Here is a 22,847-nt window from a genome sequence, read left to right as displayed (position 1 = left end):
CTTGGTCAGTAGTAGTGTTACTAAGCCAATTTGTGATAGACTTTGAAGATCCCTGACCCAGAGTACATTGTGTGCACTTAGCACCCTCAATGCGGCTTCCAAGCAATATTGAAAATGGAGGAGTACTGATTCATCAGTTGAGATGGGCTGGTGAGTGGTATTCAGCAGGAGATTTCTGTGCCAATGTTTGACTTTATGCCATGAAACTTCATGGAGTCCAGCTTCAATGTTGAGGAGCCCAAGGGCGACTCCTTCCTGATAGTATACCACTGTGTTACCATCTCTGATGGGTCTATTTTGAAGATGGGACAGGGTATACCCAGGAATGGGAAAAGCCATTGGGCACAATACGTTAATTCTGTTTCTATGGAGCGAGAATGAGAGGCACACCACACTTACAGTAAATCCAATTTCCATAGCTCACCGTTATTTTAATGTAAGGAACAAAATAAACTTAACACACTTAAGAAAAGCACGTTTAAGATCAAATTTATTTAAATGTTGCTGGTTATTGAACATAATTTTTGTGAAAACTCAAAGGTGGACATTACAATAAGTGATCTCCTTCATCTTTCTGATGAAAAGATCAGTTGTTTATATTCTAGTGTTTCTAGTGCATCTGCTGAAACTTTATCAGTTTTAACTGACTGTAATTTATTGTCCTATCTATTCCCTTTCAGGTTTGGCTGACTCTAGCAGATCAGTACTTGCACAGTATCTCAATTGACTGGGAGAAGACCATGCGTTTTGCTTTCAATGATAGGAGCAACCCTGATGATGATTCTATGGGCATTCAAATAGTGAAGGTAATGTCCGGTCTAATTGGAACTCTTTTGCTTCCCTCCACTAGTGCTGTAGAACTGTCTGTGTCTGCATGTGTGCAGTAGTAAATTACAAGTGAATACATCTAAGAGGACTGGAAGTGTACTATCTTTGAAAAGTTTTGTCTTGGTATTTTACTTGGCACATTGCCTATTTTAAATTCGAGTTTACGAAACCCTTTCTGCGAAAAAAAAGTCTGGTTTGAACAGAGAACATTTATAATGGTGGCTGTGTATATTGTAATGGTTATTAGCAATATCCCTGTTAATTTCTCACCCCTAGTGACAGTGTGGAACTGGGAAATGTTTTGACATGTTTTTGGAAAACCCTCAATCGTATTATGAAATAACTTAGATGCACTTTGTTCTCTTTCATAAATGAATATTGCTCACAACCTTCAAAGCAGATTTACTCAGGACTGAGTGGTCCTGATAAATCTAACTCTAGGGTTGAAACAGGAAGGCAGCAAGAGAACCCTTTTCTCTAAGTTCCCAAATAACCCTACTGATTTCCATGAAGTGTGAAGGAAAGCGGGCAATAAGAATAATGTGAGTTCTAAGGCTGTAGGTGGTTGAGGTATGAGCAGGTAATGAGGGAGTTGTATTCTTACCTTAATTACTCTTGGAATCATTGCACTTCTTCTGGTAATGTAATAAAGTCCTTGGAGCTAAGCTCCTGTTAGGTGGTGTCAGAAATGTTTCAAATGCCTCAACGTCTCAAGTGATGCTGGACCCCATGAAATTTCATGGCATCGTATCAAACATGTTTCCTTCTGCTGTCGACCTCCAATTCAAAAATCGCACGACACCAGGTTATAGTCCAAGGGGTTTATTTGAAAACACTAGCTTTCGGAGCAATGCTCCTTCAAAAGCATGTTTTCAAATTTTTGATCTTGTCCAACCCAGTCCAACGCTATCACTTACACATCATGTCTACCTCAAATTCAAGTAGGTGTTTAGCCAAAAAATACCAAAGATGCTGGTTGTATGCCGAAATCAATTTAATGAGGTCCGAGCATAAATTGGGAATTAGAATATTGTGTGATTTATGTCCTGCTGTGTGTAGGCTCACAATCAAATGTACAAGCCATATCTCTGCTCGTAAAAAAGCCTCAATTATTGTGTAATAGTTCATTTGCTGTGCATTTGAATAAAGACAACAGCATTTCACAACCAATTGCTTTTTGGTTTCAAAGTTAACCTTGTTGGCCTATCTTTCAGTGTTATTTATTCAGCTGCCAAAATGCAGTAGCTGCTGTAATTGTGTTCATGATAAGCTGTTAATACTATTGTAACTCCAGCATCCGTCACTGCAAACAAAAGCATTTAAAGATTGAGAGGGTAACCTAACAACTGTGCCCTTCCATGACGTATGTTGTAGTAGCTACTGCTGAGAAATACCAGTGACAACACAAATAACAGCATCTGTCATCTGTTTGTATTAGTTTGGCATTTAGAATATTTTTGTATTATGTAAAGATTAAAATTCAGAGTTCCAGTGAACATACTGACATCAGTAGTGCTGAAAAAAGAGACATATTATTGAATTTCTTATCTTGTACTCATCAGGAGAAATGCAAGAATGGCAAATTGCAAAAGGACCAACACATTATGCTACATGAAAAGCACGATGATGATTGGTTAGAAGTCATGGCTGATTGACCAATGTGTATCTATGGAGAATGCACCTGGAGCAGTTACCCCAAAGCTTTTGTTTAAACACAAAAAAGCAAGTCAGCTCTACTTGGCTGACATGTAGAGTGAGGAATGCTCCAGGGAACAGTGCCCCCAACTTCTATTTGAAAAGTCAAAAAGCTTGGACAAATTCCTTGTGTGTGCAGAGAACTGGGCCTTGTTTACAAACATATGTAGATCCTAGCAAGCATAAATAAGACACGTTGCAAGTCTGATTGATAATGTTAAGTTAGTTGAGCAAGCAATTGTGAGCTATTGTGGAGACTTATATAAAAGATAGCAACTTCAAAACTTCCTTTGTTACTCACTGAACTATCAGCCTACACTATGGACTCAGTTCTTGTGACTCTTTAAAATTAATAGTAACAGTATTGCTACAAGACATTTCCCGATGCTGCTGCCATGTGCTGTTATGAAGATGTTGTTGTACTGTACCTCGAAGAGAGTTAAAAGCTAGCGGTGACAGCACCAAGTGTTCTCAACAAGACACAGTTTAACTTGTGCTCCAGCTACTGGGGTAGCTAGGGTAGCTAGTTGCCTGGAAACAACAAAGCAGAGTTGAATTAGGTCAATCAGTTTAAATTATATCCCAAAAGATACCAAACTCCAATCTAGTTTGAGTTTAGTAAATTGACAATGTTAAAAGCCAATGACACAATCCAGTGGTTTGGGGGTGTAAGACTGGGGAAATTTGAACAGTTGAGAGGACAACTGCAAAGCTGCCAGCGGGTAAATAACTGCCTGAAAAATAGCTCTCTTAAAAGTACATTTATCGATCAGTAACCTGTGAAGCAGAATCCCTAAGAACAAGAAAAGAAGACACAGAAGAATTGAAAGCTGCTGGTTTTGAGTTAAGAAGTTTTGTTTTGTAAATCTTAATTGGGAGTTTTATCGAACTAATATTGTGGAAGGGGAAGGTAAATGATAGGTTAGAGGATGGAGTTGTAAATAGTTGTTAGTTAATTATTCTGTTATACTTTAAGAAATAAAGTAGTTAATTTTCACTTTAAATAATTCTTGGCCTCTTGAATTTTCATAGATTGGTGCACGGGATAAATTTTTTCTGTGTTGATGGTTTTAAATTAAGAAAGATAGTTTACTCCGTGTCGTAACAGTGCTTTGAAACATGGTGGAGTTTCAGGTGGCTTTTGAAACCCTCCTTTGATCTGATCTGCTACAGTTCGGTGAAAATGTCCAAGTGCTGCCTCATGTGATGAATAATACAATAGGAAAGGCTATTATTAACCTCTCTCAGGATGACAGCATTTTTAATTGTGTGTGAGATGTGACCACAACTGGCCAGGCTAGGATTTGTTGCCCATTTTTGATCACCCTTAAGAATTATTCAGTAATGTTCATGCAGTTAAATATCAAGGCGAGATGTTGAGATACTCAGTTGTTGAAGAAGGTAATTGTTTGGAACTTGTGAGGCATAAATGTTACTCATAATTTATTGGTTCAATCCAAAGTTATCCAGGTCATGCTGCATTCAGGCAAAGACTGCTTCAGTATCTGAGGAGTTGTGAATGGTACAACGCATATTGCATCATTGACTAACATCCCTACTTTGGACTGTATGCTGAAAGAAGGTCATTGCTCAAACAATCACAGATGGTTAGGCTTAAGGCACAACCCCTTGAAGAACTCTATAATGATGTCCCAGAACAGAGATAATTGATCTTGAACCACAACCATCTTACTTTCTGAAAGATGTGGCTCCACCCAATAAAGAATGTTTCTTTGCTTATCCAGCAATTCCTCAAGCCATGACTATCCTTTCGCCAAATGCCAGCTGGACCAGACAGCTCTAGTGTAGCCAAGGTGTCATCTTAAGCCTTAGTAATGGTGGTTGTCCCAGGTACCTTTGTGAAAGCGCAGCAGGCTTCCATCTCTCGTTCTGGAGTGGCTGGGGTAATTTGTTTTAATAGCAGTATTATGGGCAGACGAATACTAAAGTGAGTCACTAAACGATCACTAAAGGTGATCGTTACCTTTAGAATGGTGCTCGGTCTGTTTCTAGATTTTTTTTTACAGCGGTCTTATATTCAGAGTTTCTTTGAGGATGAATTGACCAAACAATATGTCTTGGTTGAAAGGCCCACACTGGTGTTTGGGAAAATACAGAGGTGAGCAGGAATTTCGTCTCTCAGAAAATAGTGAATCTGTGCAATTCTTTACCAGAAAGCTGTAGAGTCAGGGTCGTTCAGTATATTCAAGGCTGAGATATACAAATTTTTAATCAATAGAGGAATCAGAGGCTGTAAGGAAAAGGCATAGAAGTGGCGCTGAGGATAGGCGGCACAGTGGTTATTATTACTGCCTCATAGTGCCAGGGACCAGGGCTTGATTTCATCTTGGGTGACCATCTGTGTGGAGCTTGTATGTTCTCCCTGTGTCTACATGGACTTTCTCCTGGTGCTTCTGTTTTCTCCCAGAGTCCAAAGATGTGCAGGTTAGATGGATTGGCCATGCCATATAGCCCTGTAGTGTGTAGGCCAGGTGGATTAACTATGATAAATGTGGGTCTGCAAGATAGGAGTGGATGCACTTCGGAGGGTCAGTGCAGATTCGATGGACCAAGTGGCCTCTTTCAGTACTGTAGGGATTCTATCATTATCAGATCAGCCATATCCCATTGAATGTAATAGGGTGAATGACCTATTTCTTCTCCTACATCCTTTGGCCTTAATTGCTGTCCTATGGATGATGGATAGCATCAAGCATATTGGGAGGGACTGGTAGTGTTGGGAAATAAGATTTGATTATTTTATCACTACTTGTTGAGTTATTGAAGAGTTTGTGACTGGAAGGGTACTTGGTCTTGCCTCTATTCATTATTTCCTGTGTCTTGTTCTTCATGCTGCTTCAGCTCCTCATCTTCTTCACAAGTTGCGAGATGCACTAATTCTTTTCAGTCATAAAACTGTGAAGTTTGCAATAAATGGCAGTGACAGAGAGATTCTTGGGACATCTATTGCAGAACTCATCTCGATCTATCCTAGAGAATGCCAATAGTTTGCTGTACCAGCATTCTGGAGGAATGATGGCTTTGATTATATTATCTCTTTCTATCTGTGCACCAATTCCTGACTGTATGATGTGCTAAATGTGTCTTTGCCTCACAGCAGCTAGCCTCTTACCTGAAGTTTAATGTCTGGGCCCAGGACAGTAGAATTCATCAAGACCCAGTAACTGATACCCAGAGCTCAGCGCAGGGACATGGTCACTGTGTCGTGGACAGGATTGAAGCTGCTGTTCTTGGGATAGGGGGCAGGGCTGCTGTTGTTGGGAAGGGATCAGGGTCAGGAAAAGCATGGAGCCCTGGACTTCTGTCCCTGCCTATGATCTAAGTAATACCAAGGATTGGGTATCTATTGACACAAGTGTGTCCAATATGTATTTACAGCAAGGCTGTATTTTGACAGAGAGCTGGGTCTTAAGATAAAATTTCAGCAACATCTATTTTCTTCACAAATGGAGCTTGTATAAATCACACACAATAGCAAACATTCTATAGAGGCTCCTTAAAAATTATTTCCCTGCGTATGCAAATCAAAATGATGATCAAAACTGTAGTCACTTCTGATAAAACAAGGTTGATATCTCCAGTGAAATTCAGTGATAATAGTATAGTTGTATACGAATTATATAGCTACAATGTCATCACAAATCCATAATATCAAGCCAAATTTGTGGGTATCCTCTGGCCAATGTCCTATTGTAGACTCAGCCAAATAAATTTTTTGGAAAGTTTAATGCCATCCTTAACATCCAACACAGCCAAAAGAATAAAAAGCAGTGTGAACAGTCACAACCAATTAGAATGAGGAGTGGTGTCAGTTCCTGTGAAAACTACAATTATGCCAAAATGGAGAAGGTAGTAAAATTGTGCTGTGAGGTTTTTGTTTGTGTTAAAAACATAGAGGAGATACCTTTTTATAGGTTAGAGTATTATTTGCTTGGCAAGTATTGTATAGTCAGTGTTGCTTTTAGTTTATTTGTTGCAGTAAAAATCTTAAAACAGAAATCTTGCTGTGAGTATTCTTTAAGTTGGTCACTGGGAATTTAAATCTCCCGTTTAAAGTTAATAGTCTCTGCAGGGATTGCAACAAGCTGAAAATGCATTTATTTACCAAACCTCTACTGAACTTAACATTACTGTGCAATGACAAACCAAGGCTCATAAAGTGATCATTGTTTAAACCTTTCAAGGAGGAGGTCAGGAACGCAAATAAACGTGAACTTATTGTTTGTTTATTAACTAAGAATTGTTTGTTTCAAGGATCTTCACAGAACAGGTTGCAGTTCTTATTGTGGGCAGGAGGCTGAGCAGGATCGTGTGATGCTGAAGCGAGTTCTTCTCGCGTATGCTCGCTGGAACAAATTTGTAGGCTATTGCCAAGGTTTCAATGTACTTGCTGCACTCATACTAGAAGTGATGGAAGGGAATGAAGGAGATGCACTGAAGGTAAATGCAATGAAGTAGAACAAATTTGCTAATCAAGTTTAAGAACAGTAATGAACGTGCATTTATATAGTGCTTCGCCACGGCTTTGGGAATTCTATTTGCATTGAACAGAATTGCTGCTGAAGTCTCCTTAGTGCATATTTATTTGATTATGGCATGGAGGCATGTTAAGGATTTGATAAGATGTTTTGTTTTATCTCCAGGTTAAGAGCTAGCGCTCCTTTTCCTGTAACTTTCTAGTACATATTTATTGACACTCCATTAATAATACATTGAGTAAACTGATTTAGATATCTGTTTTTGAGGTATTTCAACTTTTATTGATAATTGTGTGTTCATTTATGTTTTATTTTTCCATTCTGTTATAAATTCTGACTTGGAATTTGTTTCATACAACCACATGAAGCACTAGTGTTACACAATTATGCACAAGAATGATGGTGGGGTCTTTAATTAAATTTCAGACCATTTGCTCTCTAGTTATTCATTGTGCGTACAATAGATGATGAAACAACATAAGGAAGTAACATTGAGATGTGTTATATGGACTTCACAGATTAAAACCTATTACCCTGTTTCTTTTTGTTTTATAATATATAGGTAATGATTTACTTGATTGACAAAGTACTCCCCGAGAGCTATTTTGCCAATAATTTACGTGCATTATCTGTCGATATGGCTGTTTTTCGAGATCTTCTTCGGATAAAACTACCTGAGCTATCCCAGTACCTTGATAATCTTCAGAAAGGTGCCAATAAGGAAAGTGCAGGTAAATTTATTTCAATTTTAATGGACTTAATTTCTTTTAGGGGCTGGTTTTCTCTCTCCATTGTACTTGATACTTCTTGTTTCTCATGGCCATATTTTGAGAAAGGATTCCAGGTAGTTTCTGACCAATCTGTTCAGAAATGTTATTACATACTTCTGAAATAGGTGTGGCTTGAACCCAAGCCTATGCTGCAAATGAAATATTTTTTGGGCACTAACAAATCAACCATGGAAGTTGCTGATAAACATCAAATAGCAGAGCATTTCCACTTACAGTTGGTCCAAGTAGGTGTTAATGTTCCACACAAACCTCCTTTCAATTTGATTCAACTAACCTTCTAACTAACTAAGTCTTCTACTCGTTTTTCCCTCATGCTTATCCAGATTACCACTGGATGCATTGAGGTATTGATGAAGACTTTCTTAGTTTTGAGTTTATTTTTAACACATTCTCTCTGCCTTTAATGGCTTCTGTTGATAAAGAGAAGCAGAACAGGGAGTGTTCCACCATTCACGTAGCCATGCAGTTCTAGTATGTTAGCCTGTCAATTAGCGACTGATTGAAGAAAGTGATGCTGCAGATGCTGGAGATCAGAGTTGAGAGTGTGGTGCTGGAAAAGCGCAGCAAGGCAGGCAGCATCCGTGGAGCTGGAGGATCGCTGTTTCGGGCATAAACTCTTCATCAGGAAAAATTAGCAACTGGTTGTCAGGAATGCCGGCCAATTAATGTCGTGAAAGGGAGCTCTGAGCCAATTGGCTGTCAAGAATGAGACATCAAGAGGGAGATGGCTGGGGGTCAGTTCCAGCCACCAAATTAATAAGCCCTTCCCTCTCAAACTTGTTTTAATTTTAAGTCAGTTAATAGAAGCTGAGCAAATTAAAAATCTCCACCTTCAACAACAGACTTTGCTACAGTCTGACTTCAGGCTTTATTGTCATCTTTGTGCTATTTTCTCCGACTTCCCACGTGTGATGTAAGGTATGTTATTTTGGAAAATATATAATTTATCCTTGGATTTCAGAATTTTGTAGCCATGATGATTTTATCGGATAAAAGATTGTGAATTTTGTTTTCAGTAAGGGTGTTTAGGGGCTTTGTTTAATGAGTTAGTTTGCCACTGAAACACAAACATCCAATTCTGAAAAATTGTGTCTAACAACAAAATTTAGTTTGGAGAGATACTTTCCAGGTTCAGTTTGGGGCAGTTTGCAGTGGTCTTGGCTTAAACTGGATATGTAAAACATATTGTAAAAATTGTAAAAATAAAATGAGAAAGAGAGGTAGTGAAGGGCTGTTTTAAAAAAAAAGAGGTTGCCTCACTGTAAGGAGTTTGGTTTAAAATTTCCAAACCATAAGTGTTTGTGGTTAAAACCCTGAGGGGTTTATTTGAAGCAGTGAAAGTCTAAGTGTAGTTGTATGAAGGCTCCAGGAAAATTCTCAAGATGGGAATTTGAAACCACAGTTTAATTATGCTGTATAAATGTGAAAGAGGAGGGAAGTCTCTCTAGTGTAATGCTGTAAAGGAGTATTGTTGGGATTAATGGGATTGTACTTTACTGTGTGTTTCCAAATTGTAATATTTTGGCTTATTACATTTTATTTTTATTTCTTTTGTGGAATGAATTTAAGTTTTGTTGTTAGATACGAATTTTCAACACTGCATGTTTGCATTTCAGTGGTAAACCATCACATTAAAATGAAAAGAAAATGATCTCTCAAACCACCTTTCCGCTTGGGATCTGACTTGTCCAATAATAACATCAGTAACACTTGGCATAATTCACCTCCAAATCTCTTTCATGCAACTTACAAAGTAAGTTGAGTGGTCAGTGCAAAATTACAGTTGATTGGCAACTTAACAAACTCAATGGCTTGATACTTGTTTCTTTCAGTGGGGTAGATAGGCTTCAGATTTCAGCACCTGCTCACCTTCTGTGATATTGGACAAAGGCAGGATATGGGGCAGGAGGTACATTCGGGCCCAGAACCAGGACCTGGGGCTCCAAGGGCCCACTGTGCTCAGCTTAGGAGATGAGTCCTGTGACAGGAGCAGCACCGTGGCACACTATTTCTGTCCTTACCTCTGGGGACAGGTGGGATGATGTTGGATTGACAACCCAGTATCACTGTGCCATATTTTACAAAGGTGAATGAGTGCAACCTGCTCAATTTGTGGCGATAGAATCCAGTTCTATAAGATGGATAGACAGGGCGTGGTTGTGAGGGAACTGACCACATTATAATGAATAGTAATGATAGTGAATTTTTTAATTCAATAGTTGTCAGTGCAAACCTCTTTAAAAAATCCAAAATTCAGAACAAAAACTATTCATTTTATGCCATTTGAATTGAATTATTTGAAGAGATGCTGATTAGGTCATTTCTAACGTAAATTTAGATTCCTGATTTTCTTTAGTGTTTCAGACATACACACAAAGGTTTTAATACCAGGTTAGGTTTTTCTGGGCTGTGAAGGAATGTTTGCAGTGGTATAGTTGACACTGAAGAAGGACATCTAAGATTACAAAGAGATCTTGATCAATTGGGTTAGTGGGCTGAGAGACAGATTAATTTGGATAAATGTGAGATATTGCATTTTGGTAAAACAAACAAGGACAGGACTTATACAATTAAACATAGGGCTTTGGGTAGTGCTGTAAGGATTCATGTACATAATTCTTTGAAGTTCGAGTCACAGGTAAACAAGATGGTTAAAAAGGCATTTGACACACTCGCTTGCATTGCTCAGATCTTTGAATGGAGGTGTTGGGAAGTCATGTTGAGGTCATACAGGACGTTGGTGAGCCTCTTTTGGAGTACTGTGTCTAGTTCTGATCACCCTGTTATAGGAAGGATATTATTAAGGTAGAGAGGGTTCAGAAAAGATTTAGCAGGATGTTGCCAGAAATAGAAGGTTTGAGTTACAAGGAGAGAATAGATAGGCTGGGACTTCTTTCACTGGAGCATAAGAGGTTAAGGGGTGACCTCTATAGAGGTGTATAAAATCATGAGGGGTACAGTTAGGGTGAATAGCTGGTGTCTTTTCTCTAGGGTTGGGGATTTCAAGACTAGGGGGCATATTTTAAAGGTGAAAGGAGAAAGATTTTTTAAAAAGGCATGGGGGGCAACTTTTTTATACAGAGAGTAGTTCATATGTGGAATGAACTGCCAGTGGAAGTGGTGGGTGTGGGCACAGTTACAACATGTAAAAGACTTTTGGATACATAAATGAATAAGAAACATTTGGAGGGATATGGCCCAAATGCAGGCAGATGGGCCTAGTTTAGTTTAGGATTATGGTTGGCATGGGCTGGTTGGTCCAAAGGGTCTGTTTCCATGTTGTATGATACCATGACTCGCTAACAATTTTAAAATATTTTCACTTTAGTAAATAGAAGATTATTCATCTTTCAGAACTCAATTCAAGAATCAAAATGTTTACTGTGATTAAATGTATAATTTTTGGTTCAAAACCATGATTTTTTTTATTGATAGGCAGTTACGAGCCTCCCCTGACCAATGTGTTCACCATGCAGTGGTTCCTAACTTTGTTTGCGACATGCCTTCCTAATCATACTGTGCTACGAATCTGGGACTCTGTTTTCTTTGAAGGATCTGAGGTGATTCTACGAGTAGCCTTGGCAATCTGGGCCAAACTTGGAGAGTAAGTTATAGACTTAAATCATTTCTAACGAATTCAGCATTACATCTCATATTCAATCATTTTTGAAAATAACATTTTAGATCAGGAAATGTGGCTTGAAAACTGAAACCAACATGGAAAGAATGACAAAAATATACTCTGTTAATCTACCTTAATCTGACATGAAACAGCATCAGGAAGGTCCAAACTTTCAAAATAAAAAGGAAAAACTCCAGTATCACCAATTATCATTTGTGCTGCAATACAGATTGCGGATGTTGGAAATCTGAAATACAAACAAAAATTGTCTAAAATACATAACAGGTCATGCAACAGCTGTGGAACCTAGTTTAGGTTGGCTTTTGTTTTTGAATAGTTTGGTGGTGTAGGGATGCTTTCCTTCATCAAAATTAGTGTTGCCATTAGAGAATTCCATTCTATCCTTTGTTTTTGGGGTGAGAGTTAACTAAAGTAGCACTGTTTAATTTCTAGACCTTTCTAAAACAAAAGAATTGCAAGGAAGTGAGATATATTTGCCACTCGCTTGTATCAATGTTGGAAACATATGTTCTGAAAACTAAAAGCATTTTGACTTTTTTTTAATGTTGATCAGGACAAAGGAAAATGTTTTTTGAAAATCTCTGTAGACTACTAAATCTGTAAAAGTCTCATGCAACTATTGGAAATATCATTTATATCGGAAATTTTCAGTTAATAACATCCAATAAATTAAATCTGCATTGGCTTTCAGTCTTAGCAGGAAAAAACTGCAATCTTGTTGCAATTTTACTCAACAATCTGGAGCAAACAAATCCTGCAGATTTCTTTTTTTCTAATGAAAATATTGTAGAGCGGAGAATTTTACTGCAGCAATGCGTCATTATAATGACCTAGTTTCAAGCCAAGAAGCTCAGAGAATATAAAAGAATGCATAATATTGAGATTTTTTGCTCTTTTATTCTTCTTATTTCTCTTATAAAACTGCTTTCTGTATATATTTACATTTATGAAAGTGTTCATTGAGTTTTAATAATTGTTGTTTTGAAGCATGTGAATACTGAAAATACTCATCGAAATTTCATGAGTACTTTGTTCATGGGCTATTTGTTCCACTCCTGATGTGTCAGTCTGAGAAATTAGAATTAGAGCTGCAAAATAATGAAAAAATAAACTTGGATAATAATGTACCAAACCATGAGTAATCGATTCTCACAGTACTGATCCCTCACGTAGGCAGGAATCTTAAGTGCTTCTGTCCCTTTTAATGTTATTTATGATATTCAATGACTGTGGCTATATTTCCCTAATTGCCATCAGGATGTTCATGGTGTCGGATTCAGCAACGGTAATCCTACTTAGTCTCAGAGGGTATGGGAGAAGTTGGTTAGATTCTCTTCTATTGGAGATAGTCATTGCCTAGCCTTTGTATAGTGTGAATGTTACATCTCAGTTCTCAGTCCTGTGGCTGTGGACTGCTTCAGTTTCTGAAGAGTTGCAAACAGTAGTGAATGCTGCACTATCATCAACAAGCATCTCCACTTTTGACCTTATGCTGGAGGGAGGTCATTGAAGCAGCTGAAGATAGCGGGGCCTAGAATTGGAATTAGAAAAGTGGAATTAGACTTCATTGTCATGCGTACTCAAGTGTAGGAATACAGCAATACAGCAAAAAGTGCACAAAGTCGCCACTCAGCGGCACCATTTTGGTTACAAAGCAACAAAGTGTTTTTAAAAAACAGCAGAAATAAAAGAGCCGAAAGGAAATTTTTAAAAGTCCAGATCTTACTTAAGGAAAAAGGTCTCGATCTTAAAGTCCTCGACCTGGGCAATCGCTGGGAGAAACAGCGTTGTTGCTGCTACTTCGGCAGCTGCCACCACTTCAGATTGATGAGAGGTGATTTGCTGCAGCGTGGATTACCGGGGGGAGTTGTGACCTTGCTACCACTGCTACTACCCCCTCCAATCGCTGGGAAGCTGCTGCCATCCCACTCATGGCCCACTGTTGCTGCTGTGCTGATGCCATGCTGCTGCCACCACCTTCGATTGCCAAGAGGAGCACGGGAGGCCACTGTCCCCAATCACTAGGAGACTGCCATCATTCCGCATGTGGCCCACTCTCGCTGATATGCTGAATGTCAAAATCGCAGTAAAAGGCTTTAAAAAAAAAAGGAAGAGGAAGGAAAAAAGAGCAAAAGTAAAATGAAGAAGAAGAGGAATACAAGAAAGCAGATGGGAACAAATGAGGCCAGGGCTCAGCCCTGCTACTCCACCGCCATCTTGTTTTCAAAAATGACTGAGGGACTCCTGCAGTAACACCCTGGACCTGAAATGGTTGGCCTCCAAGTATTATAATCACCTTATTTTGTGTTAGGAATGACTACAACCAGTAGAACACTTTAACCCCGGATTACCCTCAGGGCTAGGGCTCCGTGAGGTCATTTTCTTTGATGCCTTGATGTCAAGGGCAGTCACTCTCCCCTCTTGATTCGAATGCAGTTCTTTCCACCATCTTTGGACCAACGCAGTATCAAGATTTTAAGTTGAGTGGTCCTAATGGAACCCAAACAATAGCATAAACATCAAAGATCAGATTATTGCTGTGTAAGTGCCACTTGAAAGCACTTTCCAGAACACTGTCTATCATTTGGGCGGCACGATGGCACAATGATTAGCACTGCTGTCTCACAGCGCCAGAGACCCGGGTTCAATTCCCACCTCAGGCGACTGACTGTGTGGAGTTTGCACGTTCTCCCCGTGTCTGCGTGGATTTCCTCCGTGTGCTCCGATTTCCTCCCACAGTCCAAAGGTGTGCAGGTCAGGTGAATTGGCCATGGTAATGTAATGTAATGTAATCTAATCTAATCTAATTTTACTCATAACCAAGTGTAAGTACTGATTGGGTGATATTTGAGTGGGAGGGGATTGGATTTGTCCTGCACAGGACATACCTGGGGAATTTTCCATGTCAGGTAAATGCTAGTAATTTACCAGTACTATTGTATTGGAACAACTTAGTCATGTGTCCAGCTTTTACTGGAACACAGGTGTTCAGTAATGCAGCCAGGATGTCATCATGTCGCAGAGCCTTTTCAGTATCTCAAATGTTTAGCTTTTTCATGATATCACATAGTAATTCAGAATGTGATGAGCCATCTGGGATGCTTGGGGCTCAGGAAGAAGCTGAAATGACCATCAACTTGGTACTCCTGGCTGAAGATGTTTGCAAATGCTTAGCCTTGACTTTTTCACTGATGTGCTGTACTTCTCTGACAATGAGAATGAGGTTTGCTCTTCCAGTTAGTTATTTAACTGTCTACTACCATTCACAACTGGATGTGGGAGGACTGCTGAACTATGATCTGATCCATTGGTTGTGGGATTACACAGCTCGCTCTATAGCTTGCTGCTCTGCTTTTTTGCATGCAAGTGGACCTATGTTGCAGCTTCAACGGGTTGGCATTTAAATTATAGGTACTACTCAGGCATTCTTTCCTGCAGTCCTCACTAAATGTTTGATGTCCTTGCTGGCTGGTGTTAAAGGAGCCTTCCACATCCATCAAAGTTTTATCTGCACATCCACCAATGTCATTTATTGTATCCATTGCTCCCGATGCGGTCTCCTCTACATTGGGGAGACTGGACGCCTCCTCGCAGAACGCTTTAGGGAACATCTCTGGGACACCCGCACTAATCAACCCCACCGCCCTGTGGCCCAACATTTCAACTCCTCCTCCCACTCTGCTGAGGACATGCAGGTCCTGGGCCTCCTCCACCGCTGCTCCCTCACCACCCAATTCCTGGAGGAAGAACGTCTCATCTTCCGCCTCGGAACACTTCAACCTTAGAGCATCAAAGTGGACTTCACCAGTTTCCTCATTTCCCCTCCCCCCCCCCCCATTCACCTATTGTACACTATGCTAATTTCTCCCCACCCCCACCCCCCCCTTCATTTATCTCTCCACTCTGCAGGCTCCCTGCCTCTATTCCTGATGAAGGGCTTTTGCCCGAAATATCAATTTTCCTCCTCCTCGGATGCTGCCTGACCTGCTATGCTTTTCCGGCACCACTCTAATCCAGACTCGGGTTCCCAGCATCTGCAGTCCTCGTTTTTACCTGAGGAATGTTCTGGCTATGAGATGAGAGATTGGAATTGAAGACAATTCTGTTGCTGCTGATGTCCCTCAGCACTTCATGGATGGCCAGTTTTGAGCTGCGAGATCTCTTTTTGAGTCTATACTTATTAGATGTCAGTATTAAATATTATGACAACCCCAGTGCTTCTGAAAACAAATTATAGATTGAGTGTAATAATCCATTTGTAAGTTGCATAGAATCTTGCAACGTCATTTCTGCGCTTCCTCTTTGAAAGAACTGTTTGATTGGTCCTGCTATCTCGTTATTTCCCCAAAGCACTAAAAATTCATATCAAAATTCATTCAGACCTTTCCAGGTCTGACTACACTTGGTCAATTAGAACAGTTGAAGTGAAAAATTATTAGTGATCGCAACAAAAATTTTTAAATCTCTAATATGCAATCAAAGGCAAGAGTTAAGGTAAATGACTAAATAGTGAATTAAAGGATGAACCAAGTCAGGAATGTTCTCAATTCCTGGTGATTTCTTAATAGATATTTAGTTTTTAAAATAACTTTTAAGATATCAATATTTATTAATATACTATTTTGCTTTCATAACCCACAAGCTGTGCTAAAGTAGCAAGCATCCACTTGATTCTATTTGTGACAACCCAATTGAGACTGAGTGCATTTTTTACAAGTGTATACAAAGTGAAGTCACACTGTGGACAAAAAAATGATGTTTTTACATGAATGATAGTGACAAAGGCCACTTTTCATTTTAACAGAAGAATCGAAAGCTGCCAAAGTGCAGATGAATTCTACTGCACCATGGGAAAGCTAACTCAAGAGATGCTGGAAGATAGTCTGATTGATTGTAATGAGCTGATGCAGGTCAGTAACTGCTCCAATTTATGCAAGAGAATTTCTTCAGTCACTATTTGTAGTAACATGATCAAGAAGGTTTCCTGTGTTTGCAGCATTTACCTGCACTTTAGATAGTTTCCAAAAGAGCATGTTTATCATTTCTCAGTAAATAGCAACAAAAAATGATCATGACTAAAAGGCTTGGTATCATTTTCTTAGGCTTTGATGAGACCACACGAGGAAAACAGTGTGCAGTTTTGTTGTCCATGTCTCAGGAGGGATTGATTTCCATTGGAGCTGAATAGCTAAGATTCACTAGATTAGTTCCTGATATGAGAGGATCATCTGATATTAAAGGGTAGTATTATATAATATTATAAAATACCGACAGCACAGAAACAGGCCATTTGGCCCTCCTGGTGTGTGTTGGTATTTATGCTCCATATGAGTTTTCTCCTCTGTGCACCCATTATCTAATCATTATTCTAATCCTATTAGAATATCCTGCTATTTCTTTGTCTCTCAAATGTTTATCCAGCTAAATGCATCATTACTCTTCTTTTCAACCATTCAGTGTTGGAGTGAACTCCACTTAAGAAGTAAAGAGATTTCTCCTGAATTCTCCTGATTTCTCCTGATTTCTCCTGGATTAGTAACAACATTTGCAAAGTCCAGGTCAAGGCTGAGTGAACTGTGACTAGATACTCTGAAGTTTAGAAGAATGTGAGGTAACCTTGTTGAGACAAACTCGACAGGGTAGTTACTATGAAGTTGTTTTCCTTGGCTGAGGAATTTTTAGCATGGGGTAGGGTAAGGCTTCAATCATTTAATAGTGATATGAAGAAAAACTTTTATAGTGAGATTTGTGAATGTTTAGAATTCTCTATCCCAGATGTTTGTGGAATCTTCATTGTTGAATATATTCAAAGCTGTGATAAAACTTTGATCTCTCAGATATGGGGAATGGGGAATAGCTGGGAAAGTGGAGTTAAAAAATGATTGGTGGTGGATGGAGAAACAAGCTGAAGGGGCCTAATGGCCTTTTCTTGCTTCCATTTCTTATGCTGTTACAGTCTGCATTGAATTCAGTCATAACTAGAAACAGTCCAATTAGTATTTTCTAAGTCAATTGCATGAGAAATGAATTTGGATTGATTCAATCCAGTTTGAGATTTCTGTGGTGGTCAGAATTGAATGAGAAGTCCATTGGGCTGATATAGATATCAGGAACATCTCACTTCACCTTTTGACAAGAAGCATGGCTTGCACCTGGCTGAACACCTTGTTAGTGGCCTGGCAGGTCTCTTAATATTCAGCTTCCTACCATGCCAATGCACCAAACAAACTAGACAATGAGAAAACTCGACATGGAATTCAGAGTGGGTACCTGAGGAGTTCAGCTCACCGCATGCTCTGAAAAACCTCTATGTTAGACACTAGGCATCAACATCACAGGGTGCAGTCCATGGGCACTGGTCACTTGTACCCCATTTCTTGAAAATTAATATCTGATATGTGCCAACCTCTCAGAATCCTCATGACACATCTCCGACACTCTCGGTGAGGAGTCACCTTTTGTGGGCTGGTATTCTTATGAAATGAGAGACAGGCAGCTTTTGTGGGCAATAAAAATGGGTGACATAGCAGTTATTTTTGATGTAGGTAGGAAAGTGTCTTGAGTGAGTGATTAGGTAGTGCAGAGAGCATAGAGGTGTTGGGGGTTGGGATGAGTGGGAGCAAGAGAGGGAAGCTGTAGCAGGCAGTAGTGAGAGTGGTAGGGCATGTACCTTGGTGGGATGTGGGTACTGTAAGAGAGACTGAATGTATCAGAAAGAATGGCAGTTGCAGTTGTGTTGGCAGAGTGGAGAAGATTGAAGTTCGTCCGACAGTGCTGGGTCTTCTTTAAATTGGCTGACGACTGCTTTAACCTGGTTGGCAAACTTAGATCAGGCTGGCATAGTCTGTATCACAGCCTCCATTGTTAGTCTTTGGGGAAGAGAAAGTCCCATTTCTGCACTATCCCATGCAGCAGGGCCCCCAGGCCCCTGCTGACAAAATAGGACCTTGATTTTCCCCATGTTTGCCAAGTTCAGGGCAATTATCAGGATCCCAACAGGGTAGGTCTGGACTGACAGTGCTGTCTAGGTATCCCGTGGACATATAAACACGCCACGGTTGCAAAGGATTGGTTAATTCCAAGATACCCATTGAATGGCGAATTCTCCCAGGATGGTAGATGACAATTCTGCTGCTGCTGATGTCCTTCAGCACTTCATGGAAGACCAGTTTTGAGCTGCTGGATCTCTTTTGAGTCTATCCTAATTAGTTGCCGGTATTAAATCATATGATAGCCCCAGTGCTTCTGGAAACAAATCATAGAATCCATTTGTAAGTTGCATAGCACATGGTAAGGTGAAGCTGAAATGGAACATGAGTGATGCCATGATATGGGGTAGGTAGTTAATGAGATGTGCTTGGTAAAATACAGTGAGAAAGTTTAGCTAGGCTCACAGCAGAAATTTCTCCAAATGTGCAACTCAGACTGATATCACAGTGTGCCCAAACATTTTTTAAGCCTTACATATCTGTAAAATAAACATTAACTCTGTCACATCATTTCTAAAGCAAATTTTGAGAATGGAAATGCAATAAAGTGTAGACTCATCTGTGTTACGATTTATCATAGAATACCTACAGTGTGGAAGTAGGCCATTCAGCCCATCAAGTCCACAACAACCCTCTGAAGAGCATCCCACCCAAACCCTCTCCCCCATATCCCTAGATTTCCCATCGCTAACCCACCTAGCCTGTACATTCATGGACACTATGAGCAATTTAACAAGGCCATTTCACCTAATCTGCACATCTTTGGACTGTGGGAGGAAATTAGAGCACCAGCAGGAAATCCACACAGGCACAGGGAGAATGTGCACACTCCACACACACAATTGCGTGAGGGTGGAATGGAACCCACTGTGAGGCAACAGTGCTAACTACTGAGCCACCATGCTGCCTTGCATTAATAACATGATGGTTGTCGGAAACATCTTATCAGGGCCACTCATTTTGCTGGAAAGGTGGACTAATTCATCATAAGAATCAAATTACTAAAATGCCAAGCCATCAATGTAATTAAATTAAATTTGACTTGCTTCTATAAGGTGATGACCTTAATTCTTGGAAAAATCAATCTTTTCACACAAGATAGATAAAGTGATTATTAAGTTGTCAAAGAAAAGCAGATTTAATCATGGAATTTGATCTATATTACACCAGACAAAATCTTGGAATCCTATATAATAGAAACAGCATTGAGTCACCATCTGCTCTAGCGCCTTTAAAAATCCAGGTGATGTTTGGTTACATTTATTGAATGATCCATTCATTATTTCCATTTTAAGGTGCCCTAAGGTATCACTTATAAACTTTTAGTTATAAGCAATTTTCTTCTCATTCCATGTTGTACATAATTATTAAAATAGCTGATTTATGACTCACAAAGCTGAATGAAGCATTCCGAGGAATATTTCTATGAAATTCAATATTCATCCTACTTGGCTTAATGCAGCACAAAGCATCATGGCCAATTCAACCAGTGGGGAAAAAAAAACATTCTTTCTCAAGTTCCCACACTTTAGAACTTACATCGGTGATTCAATATGAAATCATGGAATGATTACAACACAAAAGGAAGCCTTTGATCCATTATATCTATTTCAGTGTTCTGCAAAAACATCTTATCCCACTCTACTTTTCACAATGCCAATGCCATATTTTCTCTCATTATTTTTCAAAAGCCTTGACTGAATTTTCCTCCACCAGGTTTTCAAGCTATGCATTCTGTTTTTTATAGTTTCATGAACTTGTCAGTATTACTGGCAAACCTAGAACTCCATGCTTATCCCTAGTTACCTTTGTCAGGATGGTAGAGAGCCACTTTCTTGAGCTGCTGTAGTCCACTTGATAAGGTTGCATCTGCAGTGATATTAGGAAAGGAGGTCCAGTGTTTTGAAACAGCAACATTAAAGGAATGGCAATTTCATTCCAAGTCAGGATGGAGTGTACATTGGAGGGGAACTTGCATGTGTTGTGCACCAACATATCTGTTATCCTTGTCTGTCTTGATTGGAGAGGTCAAGGTACTGCCGAAAGAAGCTTGCAATTTGCAGTGTCTTTTATAGAGAGCTTATGTTGCTGGTCTGATGGTGTTGGAGAGAGTGGACATTGAAGGTGGTGGATAGGGTGCCAGTCAAGTGGGTTTCTTTTTCCTGGATGGTATCAAACTTCTTGATTGTTGTTGGAGCTTCATTTATCCAGGTAAGTGTGGAACATTCCATCACGTTCCTGACATGTGATTGACAGGGTTTGAGGTGTCAAGAGATGAGTTATTTGACCCAGAATACTCAGCTACTTACTTGTTCTTGAAGCCAGAGCATTTATATGGCTGGTTCTATTCAGTTTTTAGTCGATGGTAACCTCGCAGGATGTTGACAGTGGGAGATTCAGTGATGGTGATGGCATTCAATGTTAAGGACCAGTTCTATCACTGAGAAGGCCTAACTTGGCTCTTGTTTGATGCAAGTTTTACATGTCACTTATCAGATTAAACTTGAATATTGTCCACATTGCATTCTGCGTGCAAATACTATATAATCATCAGCAAACATCTGTACTTGACATTAAGATGGTGGGAAAGTCATTGATGAACCATTATAGTATATTTTTTTTTAGAAAAATTAGGAACACGTGTGTGCCATTCAGTTCCTCAAGTGTGGTTGACCTTAATCTGTGACTAACTCCATCATTTGCTTTGATTCCTTAACCTTTAATACCCTTGCCTAAAAATCTATCAGAGGGTTACAGAAGAGTAAGATTAACCCAGTCTCCACTTCTAGGTTTGTGGGTTTCAAATTTTTACTACCATTGAGCAAAGGGATGTGTCTTTCGATTTCATCTCCGTACAGTCAAGCTCTAATTTTAAGGAATGCTCGAAGACAGAGGTGGGGAACCTGTGGCTTTCTAGGCCATTGTGTGTGGCCTTTTGAATGAATCCAAATTTTGCAGAACAAATCTCTTATTTTTTATTAATATGTTTTTTTTGTCCTTTATTATTTTTATTTTAATCTTAAAATGAATGTATTTAAAATACCAGAGAATAAAAGAAATACAATGAAAGATTCTCTGACTTTGAGAATCATGACATCACACTCAAAGCAGCATCTCAACCTCACCTAGTTGATGTCTCCAAGGCTCCTAAAGAACTACAGATGGAGTTGTTTGAGCTCTCAGAAGATTACATTTTAAAGTCCTTATCTGACGCTAAGAAAGATCCGATTGAAATATGGAAAAATACAATAGAATACCCAAGCCTTCGGCAACATGCACGAAAAATTCTTTCTTGCTTTTTAACCACTTATTGCTGCGAATCTACATTCTCCTACTTAACCAAAATCAAGACGCCCTTAAGGTCACAAATGATGGATACCCATCTAGATGATCAGCTAAAACTGCAGACCTCCATGCTGCAACCAAATATTCAAATGCTTTCCTACAAAAAGCAGTCACAACAAAGTCATTAAAAGGTTAGTTAACTTTAAAATTAACTTTTGTTTTCTTGTTTTTTAGTTAGTTAGTACACAGTAGTTAGACTTTTACAAAATAATGTGAATTTTGAAGAATATATAATTGAAGTTTCTTGGATGTGGCCTTATTCGATTACAACTAACATAATACGGCCTTCCAACATGAAAAGTTTCCCCACCTCTGCTCTAAGACATATGAAATACTTTCTATCTGCTTTACGAGATCTTAAATACCTTAATTTCATCATCTCTTAATCTTCTATGTGTGCAAGGCTAGTCCAAGTGAGATTATCTCATAATTTAGCCCTTTGGTGTTTGTTACACATCAGAGGTGTTTATGGATAATATCAAGGTCCTCAAGATCAAATCATTTTCTCACATCTAATAATCCGAGTTCATTGGACATGTCTGCTAACAAATTAAGTTTTTCTTTTATATATAATGCATCCTTTGTTGCTCCCGTCATAAAAGAAAGAATTGACCAGGACTTCAGCAGTTAATGAGCCATTCCAGCGGTACAGATGTTGCGTTCTCATAAGAAAGACAAAGACATCACTGGAAAGAGGAAATCTCTTTACTTGTTTTTCTTCCACCGATGTTTCCAATTATAAATATCAAACATTTTCTTTTTAAAAAGTACGAATAGTTGTGTCTAATCTGATATTCTAAGAAACTCAATTGCTTATTGAATGGATCAAAAGTAGCCTTCCCACTAAGGCATCATGTTTAATTTCTCCTGTTATAGACTCTTTATTCAATGGCACCATTCCCCTTTCCACAACTGGCTGAACTGAGAGAGAAATACACTTATAATATCAATCCATTCCCAGCCCCTGTCAAGTCTTCTGATTCACAACGGTAAGGGAAACTTCAATTATCCAATGATGATAGTATTTATGCATAATGTGTTCGGATAAAATTCAGTT

The 22,847-nt window shown here is 39.2% G+C and overlaps 1 protein-coding gene across 4 annotated transcripts in view; it reads left to right on the top strand.

The window, feature by feature from the left end:
• tbc1d30 (TBC1 domain family, member 30) overlaps positions 1–22,847 on the top strand; it is a 67,377-nt gene that overhangs the window by 34,566 nt on the left and 9,964 nt on the right. For all 4 annotated transcript variants that reach the window (XM_043709661.1, XM_043709659.1, XM_043709663.1 and 1 more), the window contains 6 exons: positions 681–806; positions 6,799–6,984; positions 7,585–7,753; positions 11,249–11,417; positions 16,261–16,366; positions 22,667–22,779. In XM_043709661.1, coding sequence (XP_043565596.1) covers positions 681–806; positions 6,799–6,984; positions 7,585–7,753; positions 11,249–11,417; positions 16,261–16,366; positions 22,667–22,779 — 869 coding nt within the window. The remainder of the gene's footprint in view (positions 1–680; positions 807–6,798; positions 6,985–7,584; positions 7,754–11,248; positions 11,418–16,260; positions 16,367–22,666; positions 22,780–22,847) is intronic.

The sequence above is a fragment of the Chiloscyllium plagiosum genome, chromosome 19 (genome assembly GCF_004010195.1).
Source record: "Chiloscyllium plagiosum isolate BGI_BamShark_2017 chromosome 19, ASM401019v2, whole genome shotgun sequence".
NCBI classification, from domain to species: domain Eukaryota; kingdom Metazoa; phylum Chordata; class Chondrichthyes; order Orectolobiformes; family Hemiscylliidae; genus Chiloscyllium; species Chiloscyllium plagiosum.
Note: the sequence above shows the minus strand (reverse complement) of the source record. Positions and strands in the feature narration are given on the sequence as shown.